At 41.7% G+C, this 27,344-nt stretch overlaps 1 protein-coding gene across 7 annotated transcripts in view; it reads left to right on the forward strand.

Annotated features, from left to right (window-relative positions):
- Positions 1 to 27,344, forward strand: part of Thrb (thyroid hormone receptor beta) — a 369,155-nt gene that overhangs the window by 270,525 nt on the left and 71,286 nt on the right. For 4 of the 7 annotated variants that reach the window (XM_078038291.1, XM_078038289.1, XM_078038290.1 and 1 more), the window contains one exon: positions 25,891 to 26,151. The exons of 1 other annotated variant lie outside the window; for it this stretch is intronic. In XM_078038291.1, the coding sequence (XP_077894417.1) occupies positions 25,891 to 26,151 (261 nt within the window). Of the gene's footprint in view, positions 1 to 25,524; positions 26,152 to 27,344 lie in introns of those variants that run through there. 2 more of the 7 variants (XM_078038288.1, XM_078038287.1) reach the window with 2 other exon arrangements.

A 27,344-nucleotide genomic window follows, 5' to 3' on the forward strand; every position in this document is an offset into this window, starting at 1 on the left:
AGGTCTTTAGACTGCTTACCCTTGCAAAGGAAAAAAAAAACAAAAAAAAAACAGAGGAATTTGGCTGTATGGTAAAAAGGAAACTAGTGTGGTCAAGGTCAGCAACATGGAGTGCCAATATGGCGCCCTGCTTTCTTTCCCACGTGGCTCCAGAGCAGTGAGGCTTCAGAAGGGTTTTTACCCTAGTGGCATAATTATTGTAAAAGGCATCAGAAGGCCTATTTCACTTTCTTTCGAATTCCTGTTTCCCCAGTTGTGACCAAAAATAAAATGTTGCCTTGGATTTTATAGAGTCCTCTACACATATTGCAAAACATTGCCACAAATAGTTTTTACAGAAAGAAAATCACTAACTTGCCTGAATTGCTAACTCCACTGTTGCTTGAGCCAATTATGAAAAAGAACCTTGATTTTATATCCAGAGTATTTAGCCATACGACAAAGCTGAGGACTTTTGGCTCACTCCTCGGCTTCTTTATCACTTCTAAAAGAAATTAAAGTCTCCCTTCAGGTAGACTGGAGAGGCAACACGGTCTTTCCTAAAATGCAGTGAGGGCCAAAGGGAGGCTGTTACACACACATCCAGCAGAAACTCTTTCATTCATCTTCAGACGTCTATCACCATTCATCATCACCCCTGAAACCTCATGTCCTGTCCCCTCTCTCCCCGGGTTAATAACTGGGGTGACCACTCGACACCCTTCCCTTTCCCACTCCAGTCAGGAATCATCTTCCCTTGCTCTCTGCCTGCTAACTCCACCTGTTCATTTCCTTTGAGGTTCAAGGCCCCTTCATTCCCCCTCCTCCATTTGCATATCCTCTTAAAACCCCACTCCACAAAATAAACAGAGCTTCTTTGGGAAAGCAAGGGAAGAGAAAATCTTAGAGGTTGATTATTTTACTTCCCCCCTCCTCCCCCCCCCCCCATTACATACAAATTGGTAGAAGAGAGTGAAAATCCCTCCATGGTGTTTATCCATTCTGAGAAAGACCAGCACTTCAGTTCAAAGTTTTTGCCAGTTTACACGATAATAAGGGGAAAAATCAAGAAACCACACACACACACACACACACACACACACACACACAAGATAATTTCTATGTAGCTACCACTTCAGCATTTTCTTCCAAATAAAAGCAAATGCTTCATTTTCCTTAGTAAGCAGAGGGAAAGGTAACCCTTCATATAACACAAGGATACTGGACTTTATACCATACAGTCAGTCTACTGGATTGGATCCAGCTTCTTGTACTCAGTCTTGATCCTTTTCCCATCCCTCCCCTCTTTCATTCCCTGAATTTCTCCTGGAGAAGAAACTTCCTGCAGAGAAGTGGGGGCTTTCTTTAAGAGCCCCTATTAATGAAATCTCACCAACTTGTTAGGTCAGTGAAAACCACTCAAAACTCCTGAGGATTCATACACAATTGCTTCTAGAACAACTCTAGTTTTCCAAGTCTGAGCTGCAGCTAGGTGAACAGAAAGTGGAAAATATCAAAAGAGCAAAGTTTTATAGAAAATAAAATATGGGAGCAGAAGAGTGAAGAAAAATATTTATTTCTTCTCCAACAACTCTTGCATTCTGTCCACTGCTTAGCGTCTCCCAACCCAACTCCTGGCCCCATTATCCCTGTACCCTACCCCATTCCCATCATTACTATCACCGCCACCATCCACTCATCTCATCCTCAATCTCCAAGGCTCCTATAGCCAAGAACATCTTTATTAGACATCTTCTAACTGTAATAATAGCCATCACTTAACATGCCACTGAAGTCCCAGAAGCCATAGAGCTAAGGTCCTGCAAAAAGAAGTGAAAATGATTTTTCTCAAGAATTTAGTCCATAATGAATTTATGGTGTTATTTTGCTTGCAGTGAGTCAAAAGTTATTTTAAACACCACCACCACCTGCCACCATCCCCAGCTGAAAAGTTCCAGGCTGCTGTCTTATCTTTGCTTTTCTTTCAAGTCTTAGCTATGATGACATTCTGACTCTGGAATTTGGCTGTGTGATAAAAAGGAAACTAGTGGGGAAATCCAACTCTCAGAACCCAAGAGTGCAGATGTGTTCTTGGATTGTTGCTACAGCTGAGCTCAGAGTCATTTTCTCTAAGCCTCAGTTTACACATGGACAGGGCAAGGCCAGCATGGTGAAGTGACTTACCCCAGGGTCACCCCCGTGGATTGTTGAGTTTCTGAACCCCCTCAGTTCCCAAACCCTGGGAAACTGTGAGTTAAATGACTTTAAATAGTGATGATGTGTAATTTGTTCTGTTGTTTATAACAAAGTTCTTGGTCTTTATTATGCTAATGTGCATACTTAAATCCCCAAAGCAGATGTACTAAGCCATCTTTCCTTGGCTTACTGAAGCAGACCCCCTCTTCTGTAGAGGACCTAACCAGATTATACTCAAATTTGGCTGCACATCAGAATCACTCTGAGAGCTTTCTAACTCCTGATGTCCATGCCATTCTAGCCCACTTAAATCAGAATCTCTGGGTAGGACTTGAGACTTGAGGTTCTTTGAAAATTCTCCAGGTAGTTCAACCCAGTCTGAGAACCATGATTTGGACACAGTGGTCTTCCATTCTGGCTGCCCACTGTAGTCACCTGGGAAGCAACTCAAATGTGCTAAAGCCTATATCCCACCCCAAGAAATTCCAGGCCAGGGGTCTAGGCTTCAGCCTGTGGCATCTATGTACTTTTAAGTCCTCACATGATTCTAATGTGCAGCCAACACTGAGAAAAGAATGGTTGTAGCCGGGTGAGGTGGCCCACGCTTGTAATCCCAGCAACTCAGGAGGCTGAGACAGGAGGATTGTGAGTGCAAAGCCAGCCTCAGTAATGGTGAGGCACTAAGCAACTCGGTGAGACCCTATCTCTAAATAAAATACAAAATAGGGCTGGGGATGTCGCTCAGTGGTTGAGTGTCTCTGAGTTCAATCCCCAGTACCAAAAAAAAAAAAAAAAAGAATGGTTGTTCTCCAACTTGGTGGTGGTATCAGAATCACCGGGAAGTTTTGTTTAAAAAAAAAATCAGCAACTCTATCCTACAATTCAATCTAGTAACAAATGCCAAGGACTCTGCGTGCCTAATTAACTCTCCAAAGTGACTCTGCTACAGAAGTTTGAGAACCACTGGTCTAGTCAGTTCCCCAACCAGTGGACATGCTTTGGAAAACATTAGTTTGGGCATCTGAGCATCTACAAAAACCATCTGAACTATCACCCTTTAATCTAGGCCTAATCTGACCAAGGGTGACAGATTGAAATGTAATTAATGATGCTTTCTCCTATGGATTGCCTGGGCATATATCATCACTTTCTGCCATAAATGACAGAACCACAGTTCCTGAAATTGTGCCCAGTGGCATCAGCATCCTCATTTATCTAAGTCACCATCAGAGTTGAAACCTCTTCACTTCAAACATTTAAAAGTCCTTTGGGAGCATACTACCAAGCCAGCACTTCTCATGGAAGAAATGCAGTGGCCATGGGGAAATTTGTGTCTATCTCAAAAAGTCTTTGCAAGTGATCTTCTATAGGCACAGCCTTAGAATGCTAGTCTATACTGCTTTAGTGAGTTGTTTTTAGTTGTATGAGGCTTTCAGTTATGAGAATAGGGATTCTAAGAAAAAAAAATTTAATAATTTCTGTGTCAGGTCCTCAAGAGAGTGTAGGTCTCAGATATGTAGTACCCACAAGGTTATGGATTTCTGCCTAGACTGCACATTTCACTCACTTAGGGAACATTTTTAAATCCCCATGGTAAAAATACTGAGCTTTTCTCAAAAAACTATGGTGAGGTTGTAAGATTTATATAAGTCACTCTACACCAAATCTAGGCACCAGGGCTTCACATAGGACAGCCAGGATGAGGGAGAACTTGGTGCATGGTAGGCATTCATGTTTATTTAACTGTAAGAAAATAGCCAACAGAATTACTGTTCTACAACGGGGAGGGGAAAAAATAAAGTATACCCGGATGTTTGTGTTTTTTTAAGAAGCTTGTTTTGCAGATAAGTTAAATATTTTTAGTTTTGCTTAGCCCACCCCTGTAATTCATATTTTCTTTTCAATGGCACATTTCAAATTTGGCACCTTAATGTTTGCTGCAAGAATTTTCTACATAGCTTAAGGCCTTTTCTTTTACTAGAAAGTAAGAGAGAGATAAGAAAGGGCTTCGTTTGTCTTTATTATTTCATGAAAAGATTTTTTTAGTGAAGCAGTAGTCTAAACAAAAATGTGAAGCAAACGATTCATAAGAAAGGAAGTAATTTCAATACAATCTCTTTGTTGCTGCAATACCTGATAAAATAAGGATCTTAAAATGTTTGCTGCTGCTGTTATTACTTCATTATTTAATAAGCATCAGTTCCTGGGGCAGCCAAATCCAAAAGAATAGCCCCAGTGTTTTGCTAGATGTTCAGCACACCCCAGGATATAAGACTTAGCAGCTCTAATCACATCAGGTGGGAAGGCACAGCAGAAAACAGGAGACAAAACACATCACCTCATTGCCACCAATAAAAAGGAGTTTTAAAAAATCACTTATTTCCCATAATTCAATTTAATTTGCATAGTGTCAAATTGTGGTTCCCAATATTTTTCTACCAAGACCCTCTTGTTATTTCCCCCCTCACTCACAAGCCCCTTGAACTCTGTGCTTTTAAACATTTTACCTACCAAACAACATTTGTTAAGTAATAGAATTCACCAATCAGTGTTTTGCAATCAAAGACATATTTAATGACTTATGTGACATCGATGTGCAAGATGAAGTGACCATTCCCCATGCTTCATAAACAAGTAGGAAACTTTCTACATCTTTTTCAAAAACCAGAAGGCATAGGATTTTTCATGAAAGTGGCTTAAACTGCTTCATATCATTATATAATTTCTCTGGGGCCTTTTCAAATTTCGTAAATTTCTCATAGTTTTCCCCCAATACTGCTTTTATGGATCTCGAGAGCCATTTAAATGAGGAAATTCTGAATATTTTTTATCCCAAATTTCTCAACTCTAAGTAGGAACTATACTCTTGTATTATTATTTAGCTAAATAGAAATATAAATGAGCCATCAGAATATCAATTACAGCTGGCATTACCTTTAATCAAAGTCTTTCAAGTATTATTATAAAATCAAACATTAAGTCCATGTAGATGAATATAAAGTAGCCTGTCATACTCAGTAATGCGTAATGAAACTATTCATGAGAATTTCCTTCATTAGATGCTGTTTGATTAGATCAAGGAATTATTTGGCTCAGATGAGAACATTAGTAAACTCTTTTGAGTTTTCAATGGAAAATTCTAATGAAATTTAATACTTGAGCATCTAAGATACTGGAGACTGAGCATGTAAACATGCCTGAGGAATACTCCATACCTTTCAGGAACTCACAATCAAGAGACCACAGACCCTGAACATATCCACATGTATTTTTTTAAATGTCCAAGAAGACTTATGGAAGTGCAGAATTGAAGGGAATCCTAGAGATCATGTAACCCAACACCAAGAAGTTAAAGGTAGAGAAACTAAGCCCATGAACTTAAAGCTGTGTCACACGGCAGTGCACCACGCGGATGCTCTGGTTGATCTCATAGGTTATTTTTCACACTTCTCACTTGAGCCTCTGTTGACTCTGATTGGATTTGTAAAATATTTAATAATGGAGAAGAAAGCTACTTGGGATTACATACCATCTATTAGTAAAATGATGCTCTCTGATGTAGTATGTGAACCTTCCAAATCTCAGTGACTTCATACAACAGAATTTCATTTCTAACTCATTAGACCCAGTGCCACACAGTCTTGATTGGCAGGTGCCTTTTGTCAAAGTCATTTGGGGACCTAGGCTCACTCCTTCTTGCATCCCATCCACCTCCTGGGTTTTATAATGAAGTCATTCTTTTTGTTTACAAAAATATCTGTTTCAATCATCAGACCCTCCCCCAGGCACTATCAGCATCTCTAGACAGGCTGGAGTATTCTATATTGTCCATCTTTAGCAAGAACTAGAGTTGTTTCTGGAGTTGACTGGCATGGTGTCGTGAAAAGAACATGGACTTTGAAGTCGTGTGTCTTTGTGTTCAAACCCACTTATTAACCTTGCAACTTTGTGCAAATTACTTAAGCTTTCAGAGTCTTGGTTTGCTGATGGTAAAAAAGGGCAGAGAGCATCCTACAATTGTGGTGTGAACAGACTGAGATCTTATGATACGCTCTGGGGAAAGGGCAGAGATGGGACAAGAGGTGCAGAGCCTAGATCTATAAGTAAGGAGTGGACAGTTGTTATCACCAGCAAGGACTCTCTAAATGTTGGTGCTCTCACTTCCTGCTGCCCTCCACTGCCACAACTGGACAGGATTTCTTTCTTTCTCTCTCTCTCTCTCTTTTTTTTTCCTTTTCAGCCCTATGCAACTGGGCTATGAAGTTAGGTCTATCCCTTGAAATTCCACATAGAATAAACTAGTGAATAATGATGTCCTTGTAAGATGGGTAGGTCAGAGCCAGGTGCGGTGGGGCACATGGAAAAAAAAAAGTGCTTAGCAACTCAGTGAGACCCTGTCTCTAAATAAAATACAAAATAAGGCTGATGATGTGGCTCGGAGGTCGAGTGCCCCTGAGTTCAATCCCCAGTATCCACCCCCCAAAAAATGGGTTGGTCAAGTAGAAAATGTATTAGTTGCTCCTGATATTTGAAATCAGATTGACAGGATGAAAAATGCTTATTTGCCTCCGTGAAGGATGTTTAACTTGCAAGGACTTGAAACGATGATTTAAGCTGCAAACAAATACTTGTTCAGTTCCAGCGAAATATCGAAGCAGAGAGCCCTCTTCAAGATTGGTGGCCTTTCCATTGCAGATCAGAGGAGGAGGGTCTTCAGAAACAGTGAGTGACCTTCCTAGGGCCCAGAAGGGCAGTGAGGTTGTGGTGGCTCCTCCTCTGATAGGTCAGGAAGAGCATACAAGCCCTCTCAGGAGACGCAAGAGAAGGAAGACAGAGATGGGCTGCATCCGGGCTCTCTTCAGGCCCTCTTGACTCCTCCTTGACTCTCAACTTGTTTTAGTCAGCTTTCTGTAGAGGAGGAAGAGTTGATTTGAGGGCTCACAGTTTCAGAGGTCTTAGTCAACCGAAGGCCGGCTCCATTTCTCTGGGCTCAAGATGAGGATGAACATCATGGTGGAGAGTGTGGCAGAAGGAAGCAGCTCACATCATGGCGATCAAGAAGCAGAGAGAGAGAGACTCCACTCTCCAGATACAAAATATATACCCCATAGCCACGCCCCCAACTAACCACTTCCTCCAGCCACACCCACCTGCCTCCAGTCACCCCTCAGTTAATCCCATCAGGGATCCATCCACTGATTAGGTTAAGACTGACAACCCAATCATGTCTCCTCTGAACCTTCTTGCATTGTCTCCCATGTGAGCTTTTAGGGGACACCTCACATGCAAACCATAACACAACTCTTGCTTGATTGCTTCCTATGATTTACAAACAGGACAGAGGACCTTGTTGCTGGTTTTGTTTCATAGTCTGCCTGTGTTCTGCTCTCTTGATTCATTCTTTCCTTGAAGCTGTTTTCTCTATTCTCCTTGGATATTTGTATACTTATATGCAGAACAGAATGGAGGGAAAAGGTGAAAGAAAATAATGAGGATGCTGCGTCTTCAAACTGGGAAAGTATACACCATCGTGATCCCACTTAGCCAAGTACTAGCCATTTTTAATGTCCCCAACTATGCTGCCCCCCACCCCTGTGCAACAGAGGGGCTAAGGGGAAAGGCCTGAGGTTGAATCCACCCAGGGTCCTGGATAACTCGGCCCCTTCATCTGTGACCTTGGGCAAGTCACTTTCCCTTACTTAACACTCAGTTTCTTCACCTGTGAAATGGGGATGATTGTTATGTATCATATCAGTATTGGCATTAGCATGAGGGTCAAAAGAAATAAGGAAATGTGTCCAGCACCATGGTTGGAACACCATGAGCCTCCAATAATGCTGCATGATGCCATCATCATGGTCCACTACCAAAGATATCGACAGGTCAAATACACCACCCCTGCCAGGAAAGCTTAAGGGAGCAGCTGTCCTGTTACCTTGCTTCAGACGCATGAATTGGATACTCGCATCAGCCACATGCCATCAGCTTTCCTGAACACCCTACTCCATGGTCCAAGAAGTAAAGACTCACAGGCCTCACTCTTAATGAATCTTCCAGTCCCAGTTTCCAGGCATGATCTTTGAGGATTACCCATTAATATAAATATCCTCTTGGGGTATTTGTGCATTAAGGCACCACTGGAAGTCTATGGCTGAAGTTTCTAGTAGTCTTTGCTGCCAGCCTGCCTCCACAGTACCTCTGATTTTATGGTTCCTTCTTTTCCAGGCAAGAATTTTCTAGAGTTCTTTTGTGTGTGGTTCTTATCCAGCCTCTTCTCTTAGGAGGATTCAGGAGATATCGACTGGAGCTGGAATTGGCTAATCTTTGTTTTCGGGCAAAGGCATCTGTATCCATGGTAGTTCTGCTTCCCCTTCCAAGTGCACAGGGCCTAGAATGTTTAATTAACAGAGGCCTGTGTAAGAGTCCAGATTGGGAAGATTAAGAATGTTCTTTGCCTCCTGACCCTGTCAAGCCCCAACCCAAAACTTTCCATGTGCCACCAATTCAGTTGAATAAAGGCCTTTGATGGCCATGTGCCTTGGCCAAGAGGACAAAACTTAGATTGGTTAGAGTTTGGGACTCCTGGACCTGGGACAGCTAGGCTCAGTCCATTGATAATTTCATCAGACACACTTCCTAATCAGTCCTCCCTCCCTTCCCTCCCTCCCTCCCTCTTTCCCCATCCCTCTCCCTCTCTCTTTCCCCCTCCCTCTCCCTCTCTGCCCCTCCCTCTCCCTCTCTCCCCCTCCCTCTCTCTCTCCCCCTTCCTCCCTCCCCCTTCCCCCTCCCTCTCTCTCTCTCCCCCTTCCTCCTTCCCCCTTCCCCCTCCCCCCTTCCTCCCTCCCCCTTCCCCCTCCCCCCTTCCCCCTCTCCCCTTCCCCCCTCCCCCTCTCCCCCCTTCCCCCCTCCACAGCTAAGAGTCTGGTCTTTCCCTACATCATGCACTCCCAGTGTTCATGACATGACACATTGCCAGGTGCCCACCCGGCTTCTAGAATGCCACTGTTTGCCACTTCTCAGAGGCACGCTGGTTGAGAAAGTCTGACAGTTACTTTATCATAAGGAATACTATTTGATCCTAACTAGCCAACCGCTGCCTTAATTATGAGGACAAATTAGAAAGACGGAAGAAAAGGGTTGTTGGTTCCAAAAACAAGGAATTTGCTTCCTCTGGATGAGGGCTGCCTTCACCCAGGTTCACCCCAGTCTGTGCTCAGCTCTTCCTGTGTTCCATGGGAGCCGCTGGTAGAGCTTTGTACTGGGAGATGGCCCACGTGTAGAGGGGTCAAGGCTTGGTCTGCTTATAATTTTTCAAGTGGCCTTGATCAAACCATGCCACCTTTTTGGACTTCAATTGCTTTTTCTATAAATGAAGTGGCTGAACTGGTGAGGTCCCAAGGTCCCTTCTAGTTCCCACTGTTGTCTGAATTTTACTATCCCATTCACCAGGACCAATTGAGATAGTTCCTTTGCCTCTGAAGCTGGGCACGGAATACTGCCACACCTCAATTTGCATGACTTTGTCCCTAGCTGTGGTCAGAAAAGTAGAGTCTGGAGGACAAGGTGATGTGATCCATAAGTCACCTCAGCATGGGTTAGCCAAGGTAGGATCCCTTTGCTCTGAACATCATAAGCTGGCATAAAGAGCAAACTCTTCCGTTTCTAAACCTTAAAATGAGAAGAAATGACTCTGCAGTTCATCCTTACTAATTGGTTTGCTAAAGCTCTGTCTGCTCCACTGGCTCTAGATACAAGCCTACACAGCCTGTCACCCAAATATAGTCCCACAGCAGTCAAGAGAAGAACCTGAGATCTATGGCGACAGGACATTTCAGTCACCTACCAAATGGGTCCTATCAACTCAAAGGCTTCAAGTCAATATTAGCAGTGCAGAAAAACGAAAATAAGGTTCATATGTAGGGCACAGGAAGTTTCATATAGTGTTTCTTTCTCTCGCTGGAATGTAACTGTGATCAATGCCAAGTGCAAATCATGGCTTGGAAGAAAAATGCATTCATAATCATATTCCACTGGCACCACGTCACAGATGTGCTTATGTACATTATGACTTTACAGCATGAGTGTTACTTTAAAAATTCCACCATCTTTCCCTTCTACCACAAAGAAGTGTCCACCGTATTGTAGCACCCTGGCTAAAACGTCCATTGATGAGAGCTGACTTCAGAATCTACTAGTGAGTCCCTTAAAATGTAAGTGTTCCTGCTGGCAATGAAGTTGTCAGGTGTACACATCTTTGCATGTATTTAGATGCTCCCTCCTGAAATCAGTCACGATGGGTGGGGACACAATCGTAGTAGGTATAGACAAGGATCTCGAGAACCAGGTAGCTGAAGGTCAGAGGAAGAACACTTTGAGACTGAACCATGAGAAACTCACCTGCCAGGTGTGGTGGTGCACACCTGTCATCCCCGCCCTCAGGAGGCTGAGGCAGGAGGATCGCGAGTTTAAAGTCAGCCTCAGCAAAAAAAAAAAAAAAAAAAATCAAGATGCTAAGCAACTCAGTGAGACCCTGACTCTAAATAAAATACAAAACAGGCCTGGGGATGTGGCTCAGTGGTCGAGTGCCCCTGAGTTCAGTACCCAGTACCCCCCCCCAAAAAAAAAAAAGAAGCAGCAGCAGCAGCAGCTCACCTAACAGTTTTACCTGGGGCAAAGTGGCTCAATGTCCCTGGCTGGTACCCACTGGACATTCATAGCATACAAACGTGTCCTCCAAGTTAAGATCACCAAAAATGTCTCCAAGCATTACCAACTATCCTCAGGAAGTCAAAAAACCTGGTTGAGGACTGCCAGCCCAGAGGAGCCCCATGGCATGATAGGAACTGAGGTTTCTTTATGTCCCTTTGAGCACATATATGGCTTCACCAAATAAGCCTCCTATTAGAGGCAATTTGCAGGAATGGGATTTTTCTTCCAAAGTGGCTTCCTGTGTTGGCAATTCCTTTCTCCTTCCCCCCCCCCCTTTTCTCATCTTTCCGGGCAAATGCATTCCTAGAACTGAAGAATGTGTAGGTGGGTCCTGCCAGGAAGTGAGCCACCCATCTTGCTTGGTACAACAAGTTTGGGGGGTATTGCTGCACCTTTACCAGTCCCAGCATCCTGAATAAATACAGCAATGAAAAACAGGCAGGGAGGGTGTGCCGCACGAAGCTCAGAGAGCACTGGGACGCGGCCATTCGGGTAGTTTGGTTCTCTCTGCAAAAGCTGTGGATGGTAGACCTGTTCCAGAATAAACAGGATAATTATTGGCAGCACAATATATTTTCCTTCTTTTGGTTACTATTTGGTCAGAAAATATCTCGGGCCAGAATTTCATAAAGCTGAAAATGTTGGTATCTTAAGCTCTGACTCCCCACCCCCACCAGATTACACCTATCAAGTTCCTAAGCATCCGTGTTCTCATCCACGGGTCTTGTTGCCTGGGTGAAATCAGACCAGCCTGTTCATTTGGACAGAATGTGTTGAACATATGTCTAAAGAAATGGCCCTGGGTGCCGTCCTTTTTCAGAAGTGATTTTTTCTTCCTGAAACGGCACTTCCTGAGGACATAGGTGAGCCTCTCAAAGCGATATTCAAGCTAAGGGCTAGCTCACCCTCAGGAAGTTTTTACTGGCCACCAGGACTCAAAGCCACTTTGAGGAAGTTTCCAGACACGGCTCAGCCCCTTGGCTAGCTCTGGGATTGTGCCAAATGCTTCCCTTCTCTGCAGTCACCTCACCTGCAGAATGTCACAAGGGGTTAGGAAAGCAGTCCCCAAAAATGCACCTTCAGCCTTCTCAGCCGTGGTCTTTTTTTTTTTTTCTTTGTAGATATGTCAAAATACATTCCATTGTCATGTATATCAGATATACATGAAGTATAACGTCCCATTCTTGTGGTTGTACATGATGTGGAGTGACACTGGTCGTGTATTCATATATGAACAAAGAAAAGTTATGTCTGATTCATTCTACTGTCTTTCCTATTACCATGCTCCCTTCCTCCCCCACCCGTCCAATCTGGTGAAACCCCCCCCCAAACATACACACACACACACACACACACACACACCCCACCTAGTATGAGTCAGCATCCACCTATCAGAAACAACATTCAGGCTTTGGTTTCTTGGGGTTGGTTTATTTCACTTAGCATGATAGTCTCCAGATCCATTCATTTACGGGCAAATGCTATAATTTCACTTCTCTTTATAGGTGAGTAATATTTCATTGAGTATGTGTACCACATTCTCTTTATCCATTCATCTGTTGAAGGGCACCAAGCTTGCTTCCATAGTTGAGCTATTGTGAATTGGGCTACTAGAAACATGGATGTGTTGGCCAAGGTCTTCTCCCCGGTAAATGGAGCTCAGAGCAGCATCTGCCTCATGGTGTTACCGTAGTGAGTTATGAAGCTCGGTATGTGCCCTGTCTGGCCATGCTAGGCCCTCTCAGTGTCCCAAACACAAAATGAATTAAATTATTTGGTGACCTTTCAGCCTTCCAGATGGGCAGCTGAAAAATCAGGGCTTAGTTACCTTGGTGGTTTGCTTTTGTCTTCCCAAGTTTTTTGGCCACTTGAAGACAGAGCCCACACTAACCTTTTTAAAAATCATCATCAGAAGCAGCAGCCGCAGCAGCAGCCAGTTTGGGACACAGAATCTCTCTGTGCACAGATGACTCTTGTTTGGAAGTTTTACTGGAAGGAAAAGTTGTTTTAATTAGAGAAACAACCCTTAGTATTTGAGGTATAGAATGAAAATGTCAGAATTTGAGACAGTTTTAAGATTGAGCAATAAGTCCTTGTTGTATATCCAAAACACATAGGCTTTCAACTAAAAGATCAGGGGACCAAGAATCAGAAGACCCATCCTAGTTCTTTCCCATCTGGGCAATTTTGAGCAAGAATCTGACTTCTCTGGGCCTCATTTGCTCCATTTCAGACTTCTAAATACATGTTTTAGTCCATAGAATTTAGTTTTTGCCTATGATGATTATCTAAGTCACTGGGTGTTGGAGTCCCACAAAGAAGTAGAAGTGTAGTGTGGTTGGCTAGAACAATTTGGGTTTGAATCTTGACTTTGCCATTTATCCACTGTGACCTTAGGCAAGTTGTTTAACCTCTCTGTGTTCTAGTATCTTCTTATAAAACATAATCAACCTCATAGTCATTTTGCAGATTAAATGGAACATACTCAGAGCAGATGCCTGGCATATAGTAAGCATGCTATATATGTGCTTTTTTTTTTATTTTGTTGGATGTCTCTAGAAAGAAAAACCTGCCAGAAAAAAAAAGATGAAATTATAATCAGAAATCTTAGTGTTTAGATTTTTCCATTTCATGAACCAAATTTATCAACTATTTAAGAAATAAAGACATTAAACGTTTTCCTTTTTAGTTTCTGATCTATCATTTCCCCTAACCTATAATCCATCAAATACCACCACCACCACCCCATTTCTTGAATAGGAAAATCATAGCTCTAATCTCTATGTAGTAAATATTAAATCCCACCAAAGTGTCAAAATGAGTGCCCACACACGGAACCAATTCTATCTACTTTCTATGTTGACTGTCACCCTGGAACAGAGTGTCTCAAATATCAATGTGCATGTGAATCACCTGGGGGACCTTGTTCAAGGGCTGACTCACCAATTCTGGGACCAGAAACTCCACCTTGCTAAGGAGCTCCCAGGTGATGCAGATGCTGCATGTCCTCCTATGACACTCGGAGTCACAAAGCCTCAGATATTTAGAATCATTTGAGGATGCAGGGCGCTTGGGGCACGCCTGACCCTAGCTGGGGGCAGACATTCAGGAACTCACTGCCTGGATCCCTCCCCAGCCCTAGGCTCACCAACTCTAGATTAAGGAGTTGAAAAGTTTAATAGCCAAAAGGATAAGCCAAGGACTGTAGAAATCCCACCTACTTTTTGTCATTTCCCTCTACTGTGAAAATATCAAGGAACAGCTGGTACCATGCAGTCGGGCCCGTTTAAAGCGCCAAGTTATCCGCACTGCAATTCTTCCCTCTATTTCTATTGTTGGGACAAGATGTGTGAGGGGCAGGTGCTAAACCAGACCCTCGAAAAGGAACACTGGATACCCTGCAGAAATCATTCCACTAGGGCCCAGTTAATGGAATATGTTTTGGGTGTACTTAGTAGTATTGGGGTGCGGATCTTTAAGCTTCCCCAAAGTCCCTACTCTGATAAAGGCCTATATAGAAAAGCCTTGCCTGCTATCACAAACAACAGGAAGGCAGATATTTTTAATAAGGCAGAGCCTCTGCTCCTGAAAAAAAAAGAAAACCAAATTTTTCCAAATTGAAATATTTCTGAAATGAAGGAAATGTCTACATTAACCTTGATCCTGATTTTTTTTTTCAAAAAGAAGAAATGGAGGACGATAGTTTCTATGAAAACCCAGGAACAACTTGTAGATCTATTTGATATGGTATTAACAACACATGTATTTTTATCCATTTTGTTAATCTCTGGCTGTAATATATTGAAAGAATGAGTGTTTTGCTGCCAAGTAATGAGAAAAGGATGTTATAGTGCAATGTGTAAAATTGATCTGATGACCTGATCACATTTTGCCATTTTTTTTTTTTTTGAGAAATTATAAATCTCAAAGTTTGTTTGTTTATTGATACTGGGGATTGAACTCAGGGGCACTCAACTACTGAGTCACATCCCCAGTCCTATTTTGCATTTTATGTAGAGTCAGGGTCTGACTGAATTGTGTAGCACCTCACTTTTGCTGAGGCTGGCTTTGAACTCTCGATCCTCCTGCCTCAGCCTCCTGAGCCACAGGGATTACAGGCATGTATCACCATACCCAGCTTCAAAGTTTATTCTTTACCCACAAATTATATATCAGTCCTAGTTTCCAAAATAAGAAAAGACTCACATGTACTTCCTACTTTGGAAAGGGGTATTTCACGTTTGGGAGCATAAAATGCTGTCAGTCTTATGTATTATATTTTTCAAAAAATGTGAGTTAGACTGGCAATAAGAATAGCTAATGCTCTGAACTTTTGCACAGGAGAAATATAATCCTGGCAGTAAACATCTGTTCCCTTTTATGTGCATTTGTGGCTTTTTAATATGAACGTTTCTGCAACAGAGTAGCTTTTCTAATCTCTAAATGGAATCTCTGTGTCCTTTAGAGTAATTACCTCAAAGTTCGAGTCATCTAACCTGAGAATTCTGATTAAATCCGGTAGGAATTATGGAAAACCAAATGACTGTTACTAGGAGAGAATCCCATTGTGTCTTGTAAGAAGTACTTTTTCCATCCCCAGAGCCTCTGGTTAGTGCTCTGGAAGTCAGCTAGTTCTGAAATGATTAAATCAATGTAAGATGTTGCCTATGAATCTAGCCATTGACATGCAGATGAGTGTGGGGTTTCCACTGTCTGAGCAAGTTATATTGTTTCATTTTTTTTAACTTTGTTTCAAACTAAACATTAAAATAGATTATCGTGGGTTCCATTTAAATGTTCCAAACACATACTTTTACAATTTTTTAATGGTTTTTCTTACTATCAAGAGATCATTGTTATAGTTTCTGGTTTCAGGATAATGACTTGAGATTTCTACGTCTCTGATGATTGTTGTGTACTAGGATAGTGATTGCCTAATCAAATATTCAGGAAAACCAGAGAAGTAGGAGCAGCCAGATAAGGAAAAGATTTGTTTGTCTCTTAGCAGCTCCCAAATCTCACTCACTTAATGGACCGAGAATCCCTGCCAATGAAATAGGAGAAACCCTCTGTGATAGCAAACTTAAATTCCCTACTCTCAGGGACAGAGAAGTCTAGTCTCAACAAGTGGGAAAATTAAGTAAGGTGCCCAGGAAAAGAAAGATAAAACCATATAGCAATTGAAGGCAGTCTACCCGAACAAAGGGACTAGTTTTGCAAGACTTTGCATACAGAAGCCATTTCTGAAGGCTCATTTTATGTAACTGGACAAAGGCTGAATGGGGCGTCCGGAGACGTTCGCTAATAGTCTCAGGAATGAAGCAGCCAGAGTTATTCTTCAGAGGATTAGAATCCCTGATTAGAATGCCCCTGCCAGCATTCAATCCGTTCCTTCATTCATTTTATACATGTTCATCTACAATATTAATTAAAGCTTAACCTCTTCTAAATTTTTCGATGAGACGTTAAGTAGGACTTCATTATTTTCCTTCCAAATGCTTGTCATCTTTCTTTAGAGACTTCTGCTCTAGATCTTGAAATAGCCACCAACACTTAGTACTCTGAAAGGGAAAAAAGAAATGAAAGAAGAGAAACTGGGGGAAATGGTATGGGTGTTGAAGACACATGATGAGAAATTTTGGGGCACTTAACTATGTAGTAGGAGGACAGGAAAAAACATGGTGGGGGGGGTTCTCTCTCCAACCCTTATTTCCCATGGGGCTATGGAGGAGAAGAAGGCAAAGATGCTAAGTTTAACTTGATCCCCCTCAGGCAATGGGCACTTATTAATGCCACAGGCCCTGCCTCAGATGCAAGGGCACAAAACTCTACAGGCCAAGGTCCCAGCTGGCAGGAGCTCACAAATCTAAACGGGTGAACTGATCCTTCCAGTACGTTGGCACACACTCCAAGTGGAAATACAGGAGTCAGCCAACTCCTCCCAGACACCCTGATACCCTCACTGGTTGAGATAACAGAAACAAAACCTATGTCTTGGTTTAGTTCTTCAAGTTAGATGAGGCAATGTACTTAGGAGGCTACCTGGGATGAAGTAAGTACTTCATGAAGAGTATTTTTTTTTTTAAATTTAGGGTGCCTCATCTAGTAGCCACTTATATAAGAACTCAGTAAATTTGAGCTGTTAACATCAGCATTATTATTCTCGTACCTGGTATACAACAACAAATATTCCTTTGTTTCTCATCCTTCTTACTGTCAATTCCCTTTAGAAGCCAACAACCTGGAAGACCTTCTCCCCAGCTGGGACCTAAGTGTCTTCAGTGTTCCCACGATGGCCAGAACATTTCCCTCCATTCTGCAGGTTTCAATTATAGAAACCAAAGCAGTGTGTGATCCCAACCTGAAGGCCTGAGTCTTCACACTGGGAATACTAACATACACCAATAAGATCTTAGAAACAATACATGGCTGCGTGCTGTTACAACAAATAATTAACATTTTTTTTTCAAGTTAATTAACATGAACTCCTCCCAGAATAGCAGGAGGGGAGGGCTGTGTGGGTAGGACTGGAACTGAGCTGCTGCGAGGGTTCAGAATGTTCATCTGAGTTGAGAGACGACGGGGAGCACGGGGATGGATCCTACAGGTGAGAGTTGTGGATCTGAGCTGGATAATTATCAGTAGTGAAAAAGGACGGGGACACCCAGGGCACTTCCTGCACCTCGGCTCCATGCCAGGTCTTGTAGGCATGTTGGCTCTCGTAATCTTCACCACATCACTTCTCCCGAAGTTCACTAATGAGACTCTGCCAATCCATGCAGCCTTTCCATCACAAATCTTGAAAGTTCTATTAGTGAATGCATTTTAAAAATAGGCAACAGTCTGACTTTTCTCTAGTTTGAAGAAGTCTCCCTTCCCTTGCCTTCATATATTAAATCGCTAAGTCCTGTGACATCTGGAAGGGCAGTACTAGAGACTTTAGTGATTGACAGTCCAGGGAAGCCAGGTACTGCAGCTTCAGGCTCCCACTGATGGTTCCCAGATCAGGCAGAGCCACCTTGGTTGGGTCCAAAGGCCCTGGGAAACACAAGCCAGCCACCTTTCCCGCAGGGACCAGCCCTCCCCATCCCAGATGTCAGTAGACCAATGGGAAGAAGCCAGTGTCTCAGAGGTCCTAGGAGGAGGATGTGGGGATGCCAGCAGCCAGACACGTGTCTGGGCAGCAAACAATGAGCTAAGCCTGTGGTTTAGGCAGAGTGTTCATGGGAGCTAACCCTGTTGTTCAGACAAAGTAAAGATGGTCAGTTCATCATCCAGGAAGGACAGAAACATCTTCTCTGCTCACAGAACATGTCTGTGGCTGTGCACAGCACTGATCCCTGACCAAGCTGCCTTCCATTGCATAACTTGGATGCTAACCAGTTTTAGATGATTCTATCTGGCAGGGAGCACATTATGGATCAATGAGTAGAAATCCCTGGATAAATCAAAGATAGTACATGCTCTGCTCTGCCTCTGGGCTATTTAGATCTGTCTTTATTCTGTTCCATTCCTTCCCCATATTTTTTGTGGTGTTGTCACATTAGAACATTGTGCATAGAGCTGTGGCAATTAAGATGAAGCAGTCATTTAGAGTTCAGTAAGGAGGGAAAAGTGTATGTACCATCAACCTAATACAAAGAGGACATGGTAGGTCCTTGCCTTACAAAAGAGACATGGCAAACAACAAGGATAGTCAGGAGAGAGATTCAGAAAGTAATTTGCACAAAAACCACAACGAATATATGGTGAAATCAGAACTTGAACCTTGACCAGCAGAGCCCATGTTCTTATCCATTATCTTATCCTGCTTCTAGAAAGCAAAACAGTCTTCATTTTCACCAGCAGCTCTGGGAGGACATATTGTCCATGGTATAAAATATGCATTGAATCATATGTCCTGATGAGTCATCCTCAGGACAGACCAGTTGCTTTTGAATAAGAAAACAGAATCCCTGCCTAGGAAATAATTTTCTCTTTGCAAAGTTATGGATCATTGGGGCACAATAAATATTTATTGAGATATTGTGCTAGGCAGCACAACATAAATAAGGGAATTATATATGCATATGTAAATGGTTGTAGCACAAGGTAGTAGGTAACCCGTGGAGGGAAGGAGATACAGGAGCCCTATTATGGAAGTTTGGAGAATGGGCAGATTGCTTCAGAGAAGCTTAAACAATGAGCTAGACCTTGAAGGCTGATTAAGGACCAAACTGTTTTCATTATTATGATTCTTATGTATTAAAATACATTATCATATATTTTAGCTATCAAGTTAAATGATGATGGTCAGGCCAACCTTAAAGGAAATGCCTACCTCACCAAAATGCCTCTCCTCACCCTTTCACAACAGGTAGGAAGCCAGACCTTTTATGTATTAACTTATTTAATTATCAAAACAATAGTATAGCCGGGTATGGTGGCATATGTCTGTAATCCCACAGCTCGGGAAGTTGATGCAGGAGGATCTCGAGTTCACAGCCAGCCTCAGCAACCTAACAAGGCCCTAAGCAATTCAGGAAGAACCTGTCTCTAAATAAAATATTTTTTTAAAAAAAAGGGGGATTGGGATGTGGCTCACTGGTTAAGCACCCCTAGGTTCAATCCCTGCTACCCTCCCCCCCAAAAAAAGTGTATTCCCATTTTACAGAAAACTCACATCTCCAGACTTCCAGAAGCAACTTTTTATTTCCTTGCCCCTCCAATAAATCTCTTCAAGGCTATCAAAAAAATATAAGGTCTTTGTCAAAAGAACTCTAGACTAGAGCAAAACTTGGCAACTATAATCAACTTTAACTCAACTCTGGGAGGTTGGGTTTTAGAGTCATAAGACCTGGGTTTGAGTCCAAGTGATGAATAGCCATGTCACTTTCTAAACTTAGTTCCCACTCCTGTGAAATGAGGATAAGCATTATATCCACAACCCGCATCACAGGTAAGCCTGTCAAGCACCTATCATGTATAAGGTTCTTTTCTCAGTGACGGACACACAGCATTGACCAAGGCAGAGCTGGTCTCTGTTCTGTTGTGCCCACATTTCTAGTGAAGGCAGACAAGGAAGTCCCAGTTGGTAATGAGTCTTATGGAGAACATAAAGTAAGAGGATCTATAGAGGGCTGGGGATATAGCTCAGTTGGTAGAGTGCTTGTCTGTATGCATAAGGCCCTAGGTTCAATCCCCAGCACCATCAAAAAGAAAAGAAAATAGCTGGGGAGCAGGTCAAGTCAGGTCTCTCTGATACCTCACTGTGGAGAGCTAGTTACATGAGAATTTAGAAAGGTACCCTCAGGCTTCTAAGAAAGAGTTTCTGCAAAGACTCTGGTGGCAATGACCTTCCCATGTTAGAAGCCTCTGCAGCTGGAGGGTAAAGAGCAAGGAACAAAGCCACAGGAGAGGAGCTCAGCCTGACACGGCTGAACAGGAGAGGCTGGGACAGCCCAGAGCTTGGAGGGCCACAGTAGGCCCTGCCTGAGAACTTTATTCCAAAATTGATGGGAAGTCAACAGAAGATTTTAAGCAGCAGAGAAATGTTCTCTGTTATACTTTTAAAAGCTCCCTCTGGCTGCTCTGTGGACAATGGATTGTAGGAGGCTGAGAGGGAACACAGGGAGAGCTGTTAGGAATATAAGTGAGTAATGAGATAATTGAAGGTGGAAGTAAATATCATTTCTTAAGAACTTTCAAAGCACTAGTCGGTGGTTATTAATAGGTCCACTGCTACTCATTAAATAAGGTGCGTAATGACAACATGTCTGTTTCAAATGGCACAAAAGATAAAAAAGAGCAGATGAGGAACTTATTCAAATTTTAGGTTGCCAATCAAGCCGTATATTCCAATGGACATCTCCAATGTTTGTGAAGATGATGAAGAGTGCCTAACTCAGTAGGAGATGCTCAGCCAGATTTTAGTCTCCTGACCGATGTGGCTGTAAAAATAAAAATCAGTTGATATGTACGTACTCTGAAAAATCATCCAAGAATAAACCTTACCAGTTGGAGTGAAACATTCAAATGGAAATTAGAGATGTCATACTGAATAGTCGAATGCCAAATCATGATCATTCAACAGGTCCCCTGGGTTTGCAAAGCGTATTATGTGCCTGTCCCCCTAATATGGTCTGGGATCACAGTATCTAATATCAATGGCTTTTTGTGTGTGTGCTGAGGATTGATCCCAGAGGCACTTAACCACTGAGTCACATTCCCAGCCCTTTTTTATTTTTTGAGACAGAGTCTCGCTAAGTTGCTCAGGGCCTTATTAAGTTGCTGAAGCTGGCTTTGAACTTGCACTCCTCCTACCTCAGCCTCTCAAGTCACTGGGATTATAGGTGTGCGCCACCATGGTTGGCTTCAATTGGCCTTTTAATGCAAGCTGAAACTGCTTATAATGAGCACCGTGAAATCCCAGCCTACTGCTTTCATCCTTCTGGTCATTTTATTATAATCCTATTTCCTTTACTTTAGCTCTTTTCCAAAGTATCAGCTTGCTGTTGTGTCCTAAAATACATGAATATTTTAATATAATTCTCCTTTTTTGAGGGACAGACTTATTTTCTATCATCTTTAGTGAAATTTCCTGAGATATATAATACAGGCAATTATGTTAATGAGATTTATGTTTATTTCTTTTTTTAAAAAAGACCCTTTAGACCAGTGTTGTCATTCAAAGTCATTAAAGTGATGGTTCTCGCACTCATTTACGTCTAAGCTCCCTTGAGACACACAAGTTAATGTGTACCTAGTTACTTTAGTAGCAGTTCACATGCCCCTATCCAGTTAATTTATTTAAATTAATTTGCATGACAACTGATGGATTAAATTGGTTAATTATCTTGATGTCTAGAATATGAAGTGTTAAAAGCCAGATGTTAGCTGAGCTCAATTAAAGAGCAGAGTGTTCACACTTCATGTGAATAACAAAATATGATCTTTTCTAGAATCCCCTTTTTAAAAATATGACTTCTAGAGGCTGAGGTTGTGGCTCAACGGAAGAGCACTAGTCTACCACGTGCAAGGCACTGGGTTCCATCCTCAGCACCACATAAAAATAAGTAAATGTCTAACCACAACTAAAAAAAAAAATGTAAAAAAAAAAAATTAGTTCTAGTACCATGTGCTCGCTATCCCAGATAATGCTCCAAAAACTCTTTTTGAATAAGTATATATGGATTTATTGGGCTTAATAATATCCAGTTAAAATCTGGCTTTTAAAGTGTCACTCAGAAGACCCTCAAACAATTAAAGAATTTTTTGAATGATAATGCAAATTTACTCTGAGGCTATGTAAAACATTAGCGCCTGTGGAGACTGCACACCCATCTAAAATCTGCCAATGTATTTTCTTGCCTTGAATTTATCTCACCCCTGTGGATCTCAAACTCTATTGGTGTCACAGTCACCTGCAGAACTGAGCAGAAATACACATGCCCAGGCCCCATCTTCCCAAGTCAAAAGTTCAGCTCTTTGGTGTTGTTTAATAGTGCCTCAGGTGTTCTGATGCACACCAAAGTTTGAGAATTACTGGCTTAGCTTTTGATATGCTAGTCCCTCTGAAAAGAAATATCCTATTGGAGTGAACTTTGAGGGAACCAAAGATTGGGCACTTAGTATAGTAATAGCAAAAAATTCCTGAAAACCATTATTCCCTACGTTTGTGTATGTTTATATGTGTCTATATACATATATGTATGTAAATACCCATATGCACCCATATCTGTGTTGTATGTATACATACATACATACAACACAGATATGTGTTGTATGTATGTATGTAGTTTATCAACAAAACACCCAGTAGGTGGAACTTAAGGGGCCTGTGCAAAGGGTGTCTCATTCTTTCTTGGGAGTGGAATAAGAATTGCATGTGTCCCCATTCTGGAGATGATAAGAATCAAGAATCCTTTTAAAATAAATCTGTTAAGTTTTCCCATGACCCAACCAGGACTTCTCAGTCTCCATGTTTCCCAGCAGTACCCCAACCAATAAACCTGCCAATTAAGCAACTGAATATCATTATTGTGAATGTAATTACAGACAGCAATTATGAGCTTGTAAATTCCTCCCATGAATACAGCTCTTTTCCCAAAACCATCTTAAGCTCTTTTCTTAGGAAAGTGGAAAGCAATCCTATCCCTCGCCTCACCCCAAATGTGGCCTCCCTTGCTTAGAAGACACTCCTCCTTGCTGGCCCGAGGGTCATGCTGAGCAAGATTTAATGGCTGTGCTATAAAGCAGAGCGCCCCCTTGGGGTGCAGTGCTTTTCAGCATCTTTCACATAAAGTTTCTCTGGGGAACAGATCTCTTAATCTCTTGTTGGGGCTGGGGCATTAGTACAAAATTTTAAGAATCATTGCATAAAAAAATCAAAGGACGGGACTCTGCAGAATAATGTGAGGATTTTAACATTATTGAAATTAAGCTTTACAGGGTGCAATTCACTAAGGATTTAGAGTCTCTGAAAATAAAGTTGGCACTGTAGAAGCATGCATGGGCGAGAAGGCTTCGCATGTCTGTAGAAATAAAATTAATCTTCTTCAGGCCCAGAATTAACCCTTGCATTCAGTCACTGTATATTTAGTTCATGAAAACCTTAAACCCTCCTGGATAATAGGTGCTTGAAAGAGTTCTACACAGACGTGTTTGGCTTGAGATGCAATGCAGTCTGCCAAGATCCCAATCTGTTGTTTCATTTTAGTGGATAGTGAGAATAAGTAATTGCACTAGTAGTTGGTTGAAAAGGGGAAGAACTGCATGCAGACCTGTTTGATTCACCATGCGATGAGTGATACCATATAAACTCTGAGAAGAAAGTTCCCATATTTATTTAACTTACCTGATACTATGCCTCACACGGCCCTTTGCTTAAAGTCAATTTTCAGAGCTCTTCTCTGAATAAGGTTAAATATTACACCCAGCAGTTAGCATGATGTATGACATTTTTAAAGAAGACATTGCTTACCAGCCAAATGAACTACTTCAAGCCATAGCATTTCCATTAACTATAACCAAAAAATCAGGCACTGATTATGCCTTTGTTGTTGTTGTTGATGATGTTGTTGTTCATGGATGTCTCCTGGTGTAGAAGCAGAATGTGCCTGGGCATCAGAACTTTTTCAGAGCAACATGAAAATTCAGAAGTACCAATACAACTTTCAAAAGTGACCAGGAGGAGCTGATACTTTTAGAGAAGCTAACCCGATCAACCTCGGCTGAAGATATCTAGTGGCATTAAGTGAGAGTGCTTATTTCACTTAGCATGACAGTCTCCAGTTCCATCCACTTACCAGCAAATGCCATAATTTCATTTATCTTTGTGGCTGAGTATTATTCCAATGCAACCACAAAAATGGAAAGTTATACTCCATGTAGGTATAATATGTCAAAATATACCTTACTGTCATTTATATCTAAAAAAAAAAAAAGATACCTTAAAAAAAAAGAGGGTGCAGGGCTGGGGTTATAGCTCAGCGTTACAGCGCTTGCCTCGCACTTGTAAGGTACTGGGTTCGATCCTCAGCACCACATAAAAAAATAAATAAATAAAATTTTAAAAGAAGGTGCTTATGAAAACCTTAAGCATCTTTTTTACTCTTTTATTAAATAATTTGAATTCCTTTTAAATGTTTGAAAGATAGGTTAAAATTCCCTAGGCTGAGCACAGGTCAGATGGACTTATCTCTAAAAGCACCAGGGATACAGGCATCTAGGATCTTTTGGTAACTTTAGCATAAAAGAAAATTCATGAGTGAATTACAGTCTTTCAATCACCCGTGTATGACCACTTTAAGAGGAAGACTCTTTATAGTTTTTCTAATTTTGACAAACAGTAGCCTAAGAATTTCTAGAAGTCTGGGTGACCAGATAGATTATATTTTTAAAATATGCATTTTATACATACACACACACACACACTCACACCCCTCCACAGATATGTGTGTGTATACACACAGGTATATAACATACATATAACTGTGAATCTATACAGATTTATATGTACTTTTGAATATGTATTTTATATATATATATATGTATTATATATCTGTGTACGAACGTAGATGTATACACATATTTGCTTATTTCTTTTTGCTCTGTATTTTATATCCATATAAAGATATGAAAAGAGAAAAATTGCAACCAGGGAAGATTAATATATTATCCTATCTTTTTCCATTTTCTAGAGGGCACACCCTCAAGTCCCTACAAATTGAATAGGAAAAAAATATATAATACACATAAATAATTAACCACCCGGTACAGCTGCCAAAGAGATTTTGGGCTCATCGTTCTGTTATTAGGCAACAGCTAAAGTACTAACTGTTTCATTTCACCTGATCTCATTGCCAATTTGGGACTAGATTGAAATCATTTTCAAAACTTTTATATTTGAAAGATTTAGTTCTTTTTTTTTTCCTCCTCCTCCTCCTCCTCCTCCTCCTCCTTCTCCTCCCTTCTTCCCCCAACCATCGGGGTAGAAGGTGGCAAGAACAGAGTTGTCACTCTCAGTGTGGCCACGTGAGTGCCTCTCATTTAAATAACCAGGTGTCCCTCAGGTCAGCCTGTGATAAAACCCAAGTCAAACAAGGCTGAGTCCCGGATGTTTTATGTCCTGAGGATCTGACCTAAGGTCATGGCCAGTCCTGATTTGATTCTCAAGACCTCAAATGGTCATGTAAGCAGTGACATAAATGGGTGTAAACTTCCTCTTGGGCCATTGCCGTGGAAGGGGGACGGGTGAAAGTACAGCCGTGCCAGGATGGAACACATGTCCTCCTAGACACTGGGCATAAGCAGGAGTGTTCATTACTTGGACGGGCAACCTAGCCATGGTGGCCAGATGCCCAAAGCTGACGAATTCCGCATCATGTCACTGCCTTCAAGTGGAGGTCCATGTGAATACGGTCATCCCCAAAGAACTGAGAAACCGCTTGCCTTCCAGAACTCCACATCTCAGCAAAGCCTCCACACCGCCAACAGCTTGTCATCTCCTGTTTTTCAACCCCCTAGAAAATGGCCTTCCAGCCTGGGACAAACCGAAGCACTGTCCAGACCGGGAGGAGGACTGGAAGCTAGTAGGAATGTCCGAAGGCTGCCTACACAGGAAGAGCCATTCAGAGAGGCGCAGCACCCTGAAAAATGAACAGGCGTCACCACATCTCATCCAAGCCACTTGGACCAGCTCCATATTCCACCTGGACCATGAGGATGTGAACGACCAGAGCATCTCAAGTGCCCAGACCTTCCAGACGGAAGAGAAGAAATGCAAAGGTAACTGGACTTATTTGTTTTTTTTTTCTTTTTGAAAACATTTATTGCATATTTCTATACAGGAGAAAGAATCTCCCCTGTAACTGTATACTCGGTCTCCGTTTCCTCCAGGGCACCGTATCCACGTGTTCCATTTCAGGTTGTGTTGGGACACTTGGGGAGAAGACATTTCTATTGCTTTAATTAGCAGAAGTGTGGGTATCTTGCACTTTCATTCTGTTTTTTTGGATCTGAGTAGAAACAGACTGTTGGATGTGGAAAGGTTTGCTTTGAAGTGTGTGTATGGGCGTGTGTACACACACGTGTGTGTGTGTTTCTTTTCCCAGTTGTGCCAGTGGCTAACGGGATTTCGATGCCTGCCTTTAACCTAAATAGACGATTCGTGCTCAATAGAGAGGTTTTAAGTTGTTGTCCTTTACTCATTAAATCCTATGTCATCATCCTGAAAAGAGAGATTATGGTGTTAGGAGGTTGTCACCTCATAAGACAAAAAAAATAGTTAAACTGGCCTAAGTTCCTGATTGCATGAGATTTAGCTGTTCTTTACCTCACGTAGCCTCCACCCTGACAGATGTCTTGGTGCTGATCGCTTTATTGTCTTAGGGCTCCCCAAAACCTTTGCTTCTTAAATCAGTTTGTGTCGTTAAGTGTCCAAGAAATTAATTTGTGTCTCTAAATGTCCAAGTTCATGAGATTTCCTATTCTTTACAATTTAGTCGGTTTTTAAAAATAATAATAAGGTTCTTTTGGTTTATTAATTATTACTACTCATCGTAAAGATTGTGTGTTTGAAAATCTTGCCATCGTATACCAATATATAACAATGAAAATTTGTAAAGACTCCTCCATAAAAGCTATTAAGGGATTTCTGCCAACTATCCTATCTTACCCATAAGTACACAATTTATCATTTCTGTAAAAGAGCTAAGGTTTTAGCTTTTCTGAAAACATATTGAAAGCTCTTTGTAGCTACCAGTTTACCTGGGAAATTGAGTATGCAGATTGCTTCAGTTGAAAATAGAGTTATCCAAAGATAACAGTAAATAGTCACGAGCTCTAGTTCAGTGTAGTCAAAACTATACACGTTCCTTTTGGAAAGGTTTGGGTTTGAATTGTCCTTCGTATTGATTAGGAGGTTTAAAAAATGTAAGGGATACTTAGAAAAAGGAAAAATAAGGTTTTTCAAAGGAGTC

Source organism: Ictidomys tridecemlineatus, chromosome 2, assembly GCF_052094955.1.
Source record: "Ictidomys tridecemlineatus isolate mIctTri1 chromosome 2, mIctTri1.hap1, whole genome shotgun sequence".
In the NCBI taxonomy this organism is placed as follows: Eukaryota; Metazoa; Chordata; class Mammalia; order Rodentia; family Sciuridae; genus Ictidomys; species Ictidomys tridecemlineatus.